Source organism: Podarcis bocagei (genome assembly GCF_964188305.1).
Source record: "Podarcis bocagei genome assembly, chromosome: 5".
Classification (NCBI taxonomy): Eukaryota; Metazoa; Chordata; class Lepidosauria; order Squamata; family Lacertidae; genus Podarcis; species Podarcis bocagei.
In genome coordinates this window covers 76,749,234-76,763,254 of record NC_138129.1, presented here as the reverse complement: position 1 = coordinate 76,763,254, position 14,021 = coordinate 76,749,234, and the positions used below count along the sequence as shown (strand labels likewise).

At 47.3% G+C, this 14,021-nt stretch overlaps 1 protein-coding gene across 2 annotated transcripts in view; it reads left to right on the top strand.

Moving 5' to 3' along the window:
• Window positions 1–719: 719 nt before the first annotated feature.
• The window catches only part of SNX7 (sorting nexin 7), a 53,186-nt gene continuing 39,884 nt past the window's right edge, over window positions 720–14,021 (top strand). Inside the window, exon 1 of one of the 2 annotated variants that reach the window (XM_081194070.1) lies at window positions 720–920. In XM_081194070.1, coding sequence (XP_081050196.1) covers window positions 735–920 — 186 coding nt within the window. In that variant the 5' untranslated portion in view covers window positions 720–734. Of the gene's footprint in view, window positions 921–1,171; window positions 1,331–14,021 lie in introns of those variants that run through there. The other variant, XM_081194071.1, reaches the window with a different exon arrangement.

Sequence of the window (14,021 nt, the reverse complement as noted above, 5' to 3'; positions counted from 1 at the left end):
CTGTAACCAGAAGTGTATGTAATCTGAGGTACCACTGCACCTATATCTATCTTTTTCATTATTTGGGGCTTCATTAATTAAAAGCTAAAATGAATAAAAGTTGCAGGTCGCTGCAGTTTTTATCCTACAAGGCATCAAACTGGTGTTTCCTAGGACATGCAGAGGAGGGAGGGGACTCAAAAGTTTGACAGCGCCACATAACCCAAAACGCCTTTGCTGTTCAGCTCCAGAGTCCCTCTGCCAGTCCAAGACCTTGGCATGCCCTCCTTCCCAATCATCTCTCGTGTGCTTTAACTGCCGCGTGACAGCCAGGCTTCACCTGTTGAACTACTGGCTGCTGCTCTGCCCCCCCCCTCTCTCACACACACCCAGAGACAGAGAGTGAGAGTCAGAGAGGTGCGTGCGCGAAACCCTGAAACCCAGCCAGGCGCAATCCGGGTATAGCTGCCCCCGCCCATTTCCTCTCCCACCCTCCCTAAGGTGTAAGGCTGGGCGCGCGCCGGGGCTGATCTCGTCTCGCGTTCCGCGTGGATCCCTTCCACGGGGACCCCTCGGGCTCCTTCCCGGCCGCCCCGCGCCCTCCTCCAGTCCTGCGCAGTGGCAGGAAAGGGCTGGAGAAGCGCTCCGGCGACCAATTGCGGCGCCGAGAGGAGGGGCGCCCGCCGGGGATCGTGCCCGCCTCCCGGGCGGGGCGCGCACACCAGCCGGAGAGGGACGGACGGAGGGAGGGAGGGATGGAGGCTGATCGCTGCGCGCCCGGCTCGCCTCCGCCGCCGATCGCCTCCTCCTGCCTTCCCCCTGGCGGCGGGCAGGCTGCCGCCCCTACCGAGCCGCCGACGTGGCCCCCGGACCCGGATCGCCCCGTGCCCGCGGAGCTGCTGGAGTTCGACGACGACGAGGACCTGGAAGTGTTCAGCAAGGTAGAGGGAAGGGGGAATCCCTCTTTCCCCGGGGCTCCCGGGGAGCCTGCCAGCCCCCTGGCTTCCTTGGGGGTGGGGTGGAGGCAAGCAGAGCCGTCCCCCGACGGGGCGCCCCCGCTCTCCTCCCCACCTCCAAGCGCAAGGCGCTCCACCCTCTCCAGATCCCGCCGCCCTTTGCCCTGAAGTTGGCTGGCTGGGAAGAAAAAGTTCTCTTTCTCTTTATTTTTCCCGCATCCACCCCCCGCAACCCGACCAACAGGCTTGTGATGAGGGGACCGGGACAAGAAGGGCAGGCGACCCGCCCCGTCCGGGCCCCTCTCTGCCTCGCGCCCTCCTTGTCGGTGAAAGGCTGGGGGACTCCGAGAAGTTTTGCCAAGCGCTCCTCCGGTCCGCCCGCATCAGCAGGGAAGGTTAGCATCCCCGCCCTTGGCAGGAAGGCGAGAAAGGGGCGGGGAGACAGCGCCGCCCACGGAACCACGAGGCTCTTCCTCTCACGGTCGTGGGTTCGAGTCCTACATCGGGAGGAAGGTTCCTGCCTCGCAGGGGGTCCCTTACAACTTTACGTTTCTAGGTTGGGTCTGCAGGTTCCCTCTTGGTGCTGGGCATCGCTGAGTCTGCTGCTGGCATAAAGGGTGACCTATGCCTTTGATTTTCCCAACCCACGGGGATGAGGAACTGGTGTCCCCAGGATCCCTGATCGGCCATGCTAGGTGTGGCTGAGGGTCATCGGAGATTAGAAGCGTCAGGATGGCCATAGGAGATTTCCCACCCCACCCCACCCCGTTCATGATCTGGGGGGTTCTTTTTAATGCCGCAGAACTCTGCAAATGAATTTGGACCCAAGCAAACTTCAGGCATCCTTTTTGGAACAAAAATTCATGTTGCCCTGATTACCCTTCCTAAGACTGCTCAGCCATCGCAGTCCATGGAAGTGGTGAGATGTCGAGTGTCCCTCTTCTGGCGTGTTCATGAAGATTGGTGCTCATGATGGTTATCAGGGCAGTTGCATGCAACCCTGCTTCTGACACTTGTTTGTGCCTGCAAACCTTTCAGGGAGGATATAGGCCACATTCACATCATACCTTTAAAGTGCTATGGTACCACTTTCAACAGTCCCCCAAAGAATTCTGGGAAGTGTAGTTTGTTAAGGGTGCTGAGAGTTCTTAGAAGGCTCCTATTCTCCCCTGCCCTCAACTGCAGAGCTACAGTTTAGCTGTCAGTTTTTCTTGCCACAGAACTCTGGGAATTGCAGCTCTGGGAGGGCATTAGGGATGTTGTAACAACCCTCTTCTCCCTTTACAAACTACATTTCCCAGAATTCCTTGCAGGAAGCCATGATTGCTTAAAGTGCTTTAGCGCTTTAAATGTATGATGCCAATGTGGTTATAGTTTCATTTCCAATCAGTGCACATCCCATAACTTTTTATACCACTAATGTTCCGGTTTTATTTTTTATTTTCCCCTTGCTTTTGCTGTGCTATAGTGCAGGAATGCCCCACCAGATGGCAATGATGTGATAACACTGAGAAAGCATTCAAAACAACTAATAAAATGAAATGATGTGTGGATGACCCAGTATAAATCCACCACCAGTGTGCACAATTCGACACACAGCTGTGAGGCATTTGCGAGCTTTTTTGCGGAGAAGGTCCTGTCGCTCCGCCATGACCTCCCTGCCAATTTGGATACAATAAAGGAACTGGAGGCCCCTCGACTGTCCTCGGGTCCAGTATTGGACCACTTTGACCGGATATCCCCAGCCGATGTGGACAGATTCCTCCGAGCTGGAAAACCCACCACTTGTCCTCTCGACCCGTGCCCGTCTTGGCTGATTAGAGCGTGTCCAGACGAGGTGCGGGCCCCCCTGGGGGATATCATCAATTTGTCCCTTGGCACCGGGACATTCCCAGGGGAACTGAAGGAGGCAGTGGTGCGTCCGCTCTTAAAGAAAACATCATTAGATCCCTTAGATCTATCCAATTACCGCCCAGTTTCGAATCTTCCATTCCTGGGTAAGGTGATTGAGAGAGCGGTTGTTGAACAGCTTGGTAGGTTTCTGGATGAAACATCGGCTCTGGATCCATTCCAGTCCGGCTTCCGCGCTGGTCATGGGACCGAGACGGCTCTGGCCGCCCTAACAGATGATCTTCGTAGACAGCTGGACCGAGGCGGGTCGGGGCTGCTGATTCTTCTAGATCTGTCAGCAGCTTTCGACATGGTCGATCACGAACTTCTGGACCACCGCCTCGCCGACGTGGGGATCCAGGGCGCAGTCCTTCAATGGCTGCGCTCGTTTCTCTCTGGTCGGGGACAGAGGGTGGCGCTTGGGGGGGAACTGTCATCCCGCCACTCCTTGGTGTGTGGAGTGCCTCAGGGTGCGATTCTCTCCCCGATGCTTTTTAACATCTTTATGCGCCCCCTCGCCCAGCTTGTCCGGAGTTTTGGGCTGGGCTGCCATCAGTATGCTGATGACACCCAACTCTATCTGTTGATGGATGGCCATCCTGACTCGGCCCCAGACACACTGATCAGATGCTTGGAAGCTGTGGCTGGATGGCTACGTGGGAGCCGGTTGAAGTTAAATCCTTCGAAGACAGAGGTCCTCTGGCTGGGACGGGACGATATGGGATTGAGGGGGCAACTCCCATCTCTTGCGGGGGTGCAATTAGTGCCAGCACCGTCCGTTAAGAGTTTGGGTGTAATCTTCGATACCTCCCTCTCCATGGAGGCGCAGATTGCAGCTATAACAAAGGCGGCATTTTTTCATCTCCGCCAAGCTAAGCAGTTGGCTCCTTACCTCTCTCGCCCTGACCTAGCCACTGTGATCCATGCGACGGTCACCTCCAGACTGGATTATTGTAACTCGCTCTACGTGGGGCTGCCCTTGAGACTGACCCAGAAACTCCAGCGGGTGCAGAATGCCGCAGCGAGACTCCTTACGGGGTCTTCGCTGCGGGATCACATTCATCCGGTGCTATACCAGCTGCACTGGCTCCCGGTGGAGTACAGGATCAGGTTCAAGGTGCTGGTTTTAACCTTTAAAGCCCTATACGGCCTAGGACCCTCGTACCTACGGGACCGCCTCTCCTGGTATGCCCCACAGAGGAACTTACGGTCCTCAAATAAAAACATCTTGAAGGTCCCAGGCCTCAGAGAGGTTAGGCTGGCCTCAACTAGAGCCAGGGCTTTTTCGGCTGCGGCTCCAACCTGGTGGAACGCTCTGTCCCAAGAGACCAGGGCCCTGCAGGACTTGACATCTTTCCGCAGGGCCTGCAAGACAGAGCTGTTCCACCAGGCCTTTGGCCAGGGCACAGCCTGACTCCCTCCTTTGGCAATCTTTACAATACTTTAGTTTATGGTTGCCATCAATTTTGATTTTAATTAATTCTTATGATGTTTTTATAATGTGGCACTATTTTAGTGTTGTTAGCCGCCCTGAGCCCGGCTTCGGCTGGGGAGGGCGGGATATAAATAAAATTTATTATTATTATTATTATTATTATTGTGTCAGTTACATGTTGCAAAAGATACCTGCAAACAACATAGGTCAGGAGGGGCTTTGAAGGATACTTTATACTTGCCATGAGACTGTGGGAAGCAGACTTCTTGTGATGACTAATTTTCTCCTTGCTTTAATAATTGGTGGTGTGTATCACATAGGATCAGGAGCATCATGTTCTTTCTCCATATCTAGTAGACATGAGAGGAGGGTGTGGAGACTCTGCAGTGTCCCTAATTTACGCCATGAGTTCTTTCAAATAATCATACTTTGTAAATAATAATAATAATAATAATAATAATCTCACCCATCTGACAGGGTTGACCCAGCCACTCTGTGCGGCTACCAGAACATATAAAAACAAAATAAAACATCAAACATTAAAAAGCTTCCCTATACTGGGCTGCCTTCGGATGTTTCCTAAACATTATATAATTACTCATCTCCTTAACATTTGATGCGAGGGCATTCCACAGGATGGGCGCCACCACTGAGAAGGCCCCCTCTTGGGTTCCTTGTAACCTCACTTTTTGCAGTGTGGGAGCTGCCAGAAGGCCCTCGGAGCTGGACCTCAATGTCCGGGCTGAATGATGGGGGTGGAGACGCTCCTTCAGGTATACAGGGCCAAGGCCATTTAGGACTTCTGAAAACTCATGGTCTTTCCCAGAAGTTAAGTGTGGAAGAAATGGGATTATTCCATTTATTTTTTTCTGGTGCAAGTTATTCTCGTGAAAGGGATGAGTGACTTACCCAAGACCAGGCAAAGGCAAACTCGGCCCGCCAGATGTTTTGGGACTACAACTCCCATCATCCCTGACCACTGGCCCTGTTAGCTAGGGATGATGGGAGTTGTAGTCCCAGAACATCTGGAGGGCCGAGTTTGCCTATGTCTGCCCAAGACCATTGAGTAATCTTTATGAACTTATTCCAGGATTAGAACCCACCCCTTCCCAATCCACATCCCACCATTCTGCATAGCTCCAAGTGTTCTAGCAAGGATCCACAAATCTTGCCTTTTGGTTCACTAATCAGCTGTAATTTGTGGCCACCACTGACTGCTTCTCTCTCCCAAGTCTGGTTTGCAGCCAAAAATATGGGGTACAGGAAGGATGCTCCATCGTGCTCTGGGCTTTGAAGCAAGCAAAAGCAATTACAAATCTCTTGTGCTGCTCCCACCTGTTGTTTAGTCGTTTAGTCATGTCTGACTCTTCATGACCCTATGGACCAGAGCACGCCAGGCACTCCTGTCTTCCACTGCCTCGTGCAGTTTGGTCAAATTCATGCTGGTAGCTTAGAGAACACTGTCCAACCATCTCGTCCTCTGTTGTCCCCTTCTCCTTGTGCCCTCAATCTTTCCCAACTTCAGGGTCTTTTCCAGGGAGTCTTCTCTTCTCATGAGGTGGCCAAAGTATTGGAGCCTCAGCTTCAGGATCAGTCCTTCCAGTGAGCACTCAGGGCTGATTTCCTTAAGAATGGATACGTTTGATCTTCTTGCAGTCCATGGGACTCTCAAGAGTCTCCTCCGGCACCATAATTCAAAAGCATCAATTCTTTGGCGATTAGCCTTCTTTATGGTCCAGCTCTCACTTCCCCTTCGTGGATCACTGCCTTGCCATGGCAAAGGGGCTTGAATAACTCAGAGAAGCTATGAGCTATGCCATGCAGGGCCACCCGAGATGGACAGGTCATAGTGGAGAGTTTTGACCAATCGTGATCCACCTGGAGCAGGAACCGGCAAGCCACTCCAGTATCTCTGCCAAGAAAACTCCATGGACAAAGACAACAGGCATATAAAAGCTCCAACCTACTTGATGGCTAAGCACAACTTCACGAAGCACCTACCTTCCCTCCTTCTTGCAGTTTAGGAAAGGGTTTATTTCATGCACTGCCATTTGGAAGAGGAGGAGAGAGTCTTGGAGTGGCTTCCTCCTGCTCCATTGACCATAGTGATGAAATAGACTCCCTGCTCCACAATAGGACTTGAGTGATGGGGGTCTCTAATGTTGCCCGGAAAGGGAGCTGTTGCATGTGGATCTGAAGAAGACTAAGCGAGGAACAGGCAACTCCCATCTCATGCGGGGGTTATGTTCTGAGGCACCACACACGCAGTGAAACTTCGTCCATTTGAAACGCCATTGGCAGATCCTGCAAACACCCTTTGGAAACCCTTGGAAAACCCCTTAAAAACCAGCAGCACTTACCAGCCGGGCACAAATACTGGCAATTGCTCCCTCCAAACCTCTTTGCTCAAACTCCAACTCTCCACAGGCCTCAACAATTGGTTGAAGGGCTCCTGGGATTGCACTTGCAAAGGCTGGGGGGATTTATAGGCACTGTTTATGCACCTTTTTGCCCTTTCTGGGCTATTTTGACATTTTAAAAGTTGCTTCCTGGTTCAGTGCAATGAGGCGGTCGCACGTCAATTAGACGCGCATAAATTGGTCGTTGTCTGTATTTCTGGGCCAAATGCCACAATTAACAGGAGGGTGTATAAACGCCCTGCTGGCGAATGAGGAAGGACAAATGCAGATAGCGTATAACCTCCCCACAAACAAATAAGGAGGAATGCACATTGATGACTGGATACAATCTAAGCTCCATGTTAGGTAGCTCTGAGGGAGATTCCCTGACTGAAATTCTGGAGAGTGGCTTCCAATCCAAGTATAGTGGTACCTCGGGTTAAGTACTTAATTCATTCCGGAGGTCCGTTCTTAACCTGAAACTGTTCTTAACCTGAAGCACCACTTGAGCTAATGGGGCCTCCTGCTGCTGCCGCGCTGCCAGAGCACGATTTCTGTTCTCATCCTGAAGCAAAGTTCTTAACCCGAGGTACTATTTCTGGGTTAGCAGAGTCTGTAACCTGAAGCATATGTAACTTGAAGCGTATGTAACCCGAGGTACCACTGTAGAGAATACTGAACTTGATGGACCAGTGGCCTGACTGTACTCCTTCCTAAAGGTTATAGCCTGATGCTCTGTATTATTGTTGTTGTTGTTGATACTTCTTTAGTCAGTAAGTGAAATTGTATACCAGCCTTCATCTGCAGATCTCAGAAATTTGTATACAGTGGTATCTTGGTTCTCAAACTTAATCTGTTCCGGAAGTCCGTTCCAAAACCAAAGCATTCCGAAACCAAGGTGCACTTTCCCATACCATGTCATGCAAAATGGATTAATCCGTTCCAGACTTTTAAAAACAACCCCTAAAACAGCAATTTAACATGGATTTTACTCTCTAACGAGACCATCGATCCATAAAATGAAAGCAATAAACAATGTACTGCAGTCACACAATCAATCAATCAGTAGCTGAACCGGGTTCCACAGTCACTAAAACAAAACAAAAGAGCCACAAATACAAAAATGCAAAATAAATAGCAAAAACAGACAGACCCCAGCGTAACACTCAAAACGGAAGTGTGGCACTCAAAATGGAGCACATTCGGCTTACGAAAAAAGTTTGCAAACTGGAACACTTACTTCTAGGTTTGCAGTGTTTGAGTTCCAAGTTTTTTGAATACCAAGGTGTTTGAGAACCAAGGTACCACTGTACTGCCCTCCATCCGCAGATCTCAAGATAAAATTACAAAAAAGAACCTCAGAATACATAGTAAAAGTAAGAACAATAACAAACCAATAATTCCCCCTCTCACAGCATATTTAAAGGGGCTTCGTACATTCTAAACTGCTAACCACCACTGTTTATATATTCTCAGGCAAAGATTTTAGTTTTTAAGGTCAGAGTTTGGTTCGAAAGGCTCATGGCCAGCACCGAATGCGGAACTGCAAATTCTTGCTGAAACGCGCGACGGTAAATTAATCATGGCATATTTCATTGCGAAGAAATTAGTGACTAACAGTCGTTTAGTATTTCTCGAGTTTGTTAAATGGCAGCATGTGCATTTGAATCTCTTTCTCTGATCCAAATGTCAGGAGCCCTGCCACTAGGTAGGAATGCCTGCGGCACTAGCCTGGGTCAAGTCAGGTCAGTCTGTAACTATTTTATTGTTATTATTTATATGTTAAACTATTTCTACCCTTCCTTTCCATTAAAAGAAGAAACCGAGCTGGCTTACAAATAGATTTAGGTACAGCTTAATGATATACAATAAAAAAATATAAAGCCTAGAAACAAGTTTAAGATAAAACAGCAGACAGATTTGAATCAAGTAAAGAAACTGGAAATGTAAAATATTTCACAAATTGGCAGAAAAAAATTGCCTGATAGAAGAGGAAGCTGTACTTTGGTCTTCAGAAGGTCTTTAGAAGCAAGTGAGACAGGTCTCCCTAGGGAGAGAATTCACAAGCCACTGAGAAGGCCATCTCCTCTATCCAAAACTAAGTGAAATTCAGATATTGAAGAGACGCAAAGGAGAACTTCCCTAGAAGCTCTTAGGCTGTGTACATGTTTCTGTTTTATTCTGGCTCCAGTGCACTCCCACCTCTGGTATTTGAAGCCATGATACTAGCCACAATCCACATCTATATCTCATAGATCAGGCTTCTTCAACCTTGGCCCTCCAGCTGTTTTTGGCCCACAACTCCCATGATCCCTAGCTAGCAGGACCAGTGGTCAGGGATGATGGGAATTGTAGTCTCAAAACATCTGGAGGGCCGAGTTGGAGGAAGCCTGTCGTAGTTCCTTGATAAACACTGCTGTCTGGTGCATTTCCCCTTAGGCCAGTTTCCATCTGATTTGAAGGTATAGGGCACATTCACTTTGCTGTTAAGTTGAGGTGTATACATTTGAGGCAGACTTTGCGCATGCACGTATGACAGCTTCGTGCATATGAGTCAAGGTGAGTTGCAGAGGTGGAAAAGCCAAGCAGCCAATGTGTATTCAGTGAATGCATCCCTGCTATGCACAGCAATGTGCAAGTGTGACTTGAGATGGAGAAGGGCCTGGGGACGATCTCGCTGTGTGTTCAGCTGATAATGTGCACATAGTTTTAGTGAGCAGACAGGCTACTGGTTGTTAGCATCTGAACACTGCCATGCTCAAATAGGCCAAGGAGAAGTCATGGAGGGGTTTTCCTGGCAACCCCTCATGCATTAAAAGAACATAGAATCATAGAGTTGTAAAATTGGAAGGAACCACAAGCGTCATCTAGTGCAGATTATTATTGTTGTTATTATTATTTTTTTTGTACCCCACCCATTTGACTGGGTTGCCCAAGGCACTCTGGGTGGCTTCCAACAAATTTAGGTAAAGGAACCCCTGACCATTAGGTCCAGTCATGGCCAACTCTGGGGTTGTGGCGCTCATCTCGCTTTATTGGCCGAGGGAGCCGGTGTACAGTTTCTGGGTCATGTGGCCAGCATGACTAAGCAGCTTCTGGCGAACCAGAGCAGCCTACGGAAATGCTGTTTACCTTCCCGCTGGAGTGGTACCTATTTATCTACTTGCACTTTGACGTGCTTTCGAGCTGCTAGGTTGGCAGGAGCAGGGACCGAGCAATGGGAGCTCACCCCGTCGCTGGGATTCGTACCGCCGACCTTCTGATCGGCAAGTCCTAGGCTCTGTGGTTTAACCCACAGTGCCACCCACGCCCCTTTTCCCAGCAAATTTAAGGCATAATAAAACATTAAAAACTGCCTTCAGGTGTCTTCTTAAAGCTGCATAGTTATTTATCTCTTTGACATCTGAGGGGAGGGCACCACTGCCGAGAAGGCCCTCTGCCTGGTTCCCTGTAACTTCCTTCTTGCAATGAGGGAACCTCCAGAAGGTCCTTGGAGCTGGACCTCAGTGTCCAGGCTGAGCGATGGGAGTGGAGACGCTCCTTCAAGTATACAGGGCCGAGGCCATTTAGGGCTTTAAAGGGGAACCTAGATGAGGCCAGAGTGTTCCTTTGTGTGGAAGAGCTGTGTGCGCAATAATTCAAGTCCCTTTCAGTGTGCTCCAAACCTGTGGATGGCAGGCGTGTGTGTAGTGACCAGGCGCATTGGTATGTGTGGTGGGATTAGTTCACATTACCCACAACCCCCTTGCACAGTTGTGTGTATGTGTGTGTTTGTGTAGGGTCATGTTAACCTTGGTTGTCCAAGTAATTGTCTATGCTTCAGGGCAGAAGAATGGGAAATATTGAGAAAAGAGTGTAAAGGCAAGCCTGTCAGTTGGGAAAGGAGCAAAAACAAAAACCCTAAAGAGCCATGTGGCAGAGGAAATTTGAAACCATGAGCAGGATATTTATGACCGATGGCTGTCCTGAAGCAGAAAGTTTGTAGAAGACTTCGAACCGTTCGCATGGCCAGAATTAAAGCCATTTGGGGCATGAGAGAATTTGGCAATCAGAAGGTGGCACCTTGGAACACAAAAGAATTATGTTACTTCCATGATCAATCTGTGAGGTGAAACTGTTCCAGGCTACTGTAGTTCACCAGTTACTGGTTCAAAACCAGCTGTTTGAAATGGCAAACATTCAACCCCTGCTTCCTTTCTACAAATTAAGCAGAAGAGCATTCACAGAGCAGCTGTAGGAGACGACACACATTTTTCATTCTTGAAAACCCGTGTTCACAGATCTGTTTATGACAGAAATTTATGGAGTGAAAAATCCAAATGTCAGCATCTTAGATTTGACTGCTAGATTTGCTCCTGAATAGAAGCCTAAGAGGCATTAATGAATCATTTATGATTTGTACACTTCTCCTAATGTTTAAAAACACATCCGGCTAATGCTGAAATAATATTTCTGCTTCTGCTCTGTGTACAGAATCCTCTTTGGTTGGCGATGGGGTAAACACTGGAAGGCAACAATTTAATACTTGAATATGCTGATTCCAAAGTCCTTCAGAACAGGAGCAGATTCTGTCAAGTGAATTTGGGGAAAGTGGATGGGCTGAAATAGGTGTGTGTGTGTGGGAGAGAGAGAAGGAGAGAGAGAGCTTCATTTCTTCTCCTTAGCCATCCCTCTGCAAATCACACCCTTCCCCACACTTTGTTTTTTTTTTGTTTTTTTTTAAAATAATATTTATTGAGAATTTTAAGATTACAAAGAAACAAAGAAAAAAGAAAGAAGGAAAAAACTAGTAACATTTAAACAATACGAATCAATAAAAAAAACAAGGTCAAAAAGAAAACAAAAACAAAACACATAATACCTCAAGATCAAAAAGCAAAAATAGACAAAGAATTTAAAAACAAATCCAATATTCCCAAATCATTAACTGTCATTACCTTGTTTCATCGACCTCCTCACTCCTCCCTTTTTTGTATTCTAGTTGTTAATTATCTCAGCAAATCCTTTCCATCTTTCATAATATTCTGTCATTAAATTACCTTAATCTATTTTAACCTTATCTTACCATAAAAGGCCCTAAAACTTAAAACTTAAATCTTATTTATACCAAATTCTCTTAACCATGACATATTCTTACATAATTCTTTTTAACATTTCTGCTAAAGCCAAATAATTTCATTCCAACATTTTTCTAATACTCTTTACTTTTACAAGATTTTCCTAAATAAATTGTTTAAAACTTTCTTCCAATCTTCATCCATCGTCTCTTTCTCCTGGTCTCGGGTTTTGTCAGTCCTTTCTATCCCATCCATCTAGTCCATCAACCTGGTAACCTTACCTTCCCCACACTTTGAACAAATTTGTGTGTTGCACGCAAGGAGTCCCAGATTGTGAGAGCCTCCATAGAAATTAATAGGAACCTTCCCCATCTTGGCATTCTCCAGATGCATTAGACTACAGCCAGCATTCAAAATTGGGCAGGCTCCAGGTGCATTTTGCCCTGGCTATCAGCCACTTGCGACCAAGTGAAGATTTCCAGGTGCTAGGATGGTGACTGACATCTCCATCATCTGGAGGTGCATGCCTGGGGATCCTTGGATCTTGACTGTTTTCACACACTAATACCACACCCTGTGGAATTTTATCAGTTTTTTATCAGAATTTTATCAGCTATCTTTTATCTGCACAATCGGAATGAATTTCAGGAACCAAAACGTCGTAACCCTGCTTTAAGGAGCCATTTGGCACCTAGCTTATATATCTGAGTTTCTAACACTGACTACAATACCCATCATCCTTGACTGTTGACCATGCTCGCTGAGGCTGATGGGAGTTGCTAGCTGTCTTCACTAAGATTTTTAGCCATTCCTGTGTCAAAATACCATTTTCTGATATTGGTACACTGTGGTATAGCGATATTGAATGGGAAGCAGCCTTCTCATTGTTTCCTGGTCAGTATTTACTTTTTATTTTATTTTCATAAACCGGTTTTTACGAACATTAATAAAAGATTTCCTATGAAATCAATATTAATATGAAGGAAATTCCTCCGTTTCCATGCCCCCTCTATGTATTCATCTGCAAAGTTTGCTGCCTAACCAAAACATTATTTTTCTAGTGCATGAGTACCTGGAGGTAAATTGACTTCATATATCATTTTTCGCAGCTTGCACAATGGAAATAAAACAGCTCCCTAAATGGTGAAAAATGAGAATCTTAAAACTGTCAAGTGTAATAATCCAGATTATTACTCAAAGCATAAACATAAAGCACATGTGATTTTAGCAACTACCTGGCTGTGTGGCCTAATGGTGCCCCTGGTGTTTAGAAAGCTTGGAAGGTTCCTTGGAAGATAATAATGTAGGCCATCACCCTTTGTCATCATTCCTGATAGGCATTAGATCCCCGGACTTTTATATTCTGTATAAAGAACTTTGACTAATATGTTTTAAAAGGTTACAAAACTGCTCTGCAGAGGGCTGCTTTTGTGGTTTATCTGTGTCAGACATCTGCTTTGAAATCTAGCTGGCACCGGGGAACAACTTATGCCAATTTATCCCTTTTCTGCCTTTGGAGCCAGTGTGGCTCTGCAGCTAAGAGTACATATTATGAAATTTAAAGTTACCAGTTTAAATTTCACCTCTGCCATAAACTCACTATGCTGTGTGGCTTTCAGCAATTCTTTCAGACTTAGATCACCCATCTGCAGGATACGAGTACAGTGGTACCTCGGGTTACAGACGCTTCAGGTTACAGACTCTGCTAACCCAGAAATAGTACCTCGGGTTAAGAACTTTGCTTCAGGATGAGAACAGAAATCGTGCGGCGGCAGCGGGAGGCCCCATTAGCTAAAGTAGTACCTCAGGTTAAGAACAGTTTCAGGTTAAGAACGGACCTCCAGAACGAATTAAGTTCTTAACCTGAGATACCACTGTATATGAAACTTATATATTTAAAGGCAGTGCTGTTTTTCTAGAAAAAGAGGTGCCGGAACTCACCATGAATGCCCCCCTTGTTTCTCTTACAGTGGCAATGGCACCCACCTGACAGGCGCCGGAACTAAATTCTGGTGAGTTCCGGCTGAAAAAAGACCTGATTAAAGGCAGTAAGGAGTTTGATGGTGAAGCGCTCAAGGCATGCATATCTGAGTCCCATTTTCCAGCACCCTTAAACTACAGTTCCCAAGCTTCTTTGGAGGAAGCCATGTGCTCGAAAAGTATGGTGTCAGTGTGCCCTCTGGCAGAAGGAAGTCATGAGGGTGTTTCGGAGATTATTTGTGGCACAGGAACGGCCAGAAGCCCTCCTGGTTTTGCGTCCGTCAGGTTGGAAGGTAGAAGAGCTGGAAGGGGACGAAGCATGCCA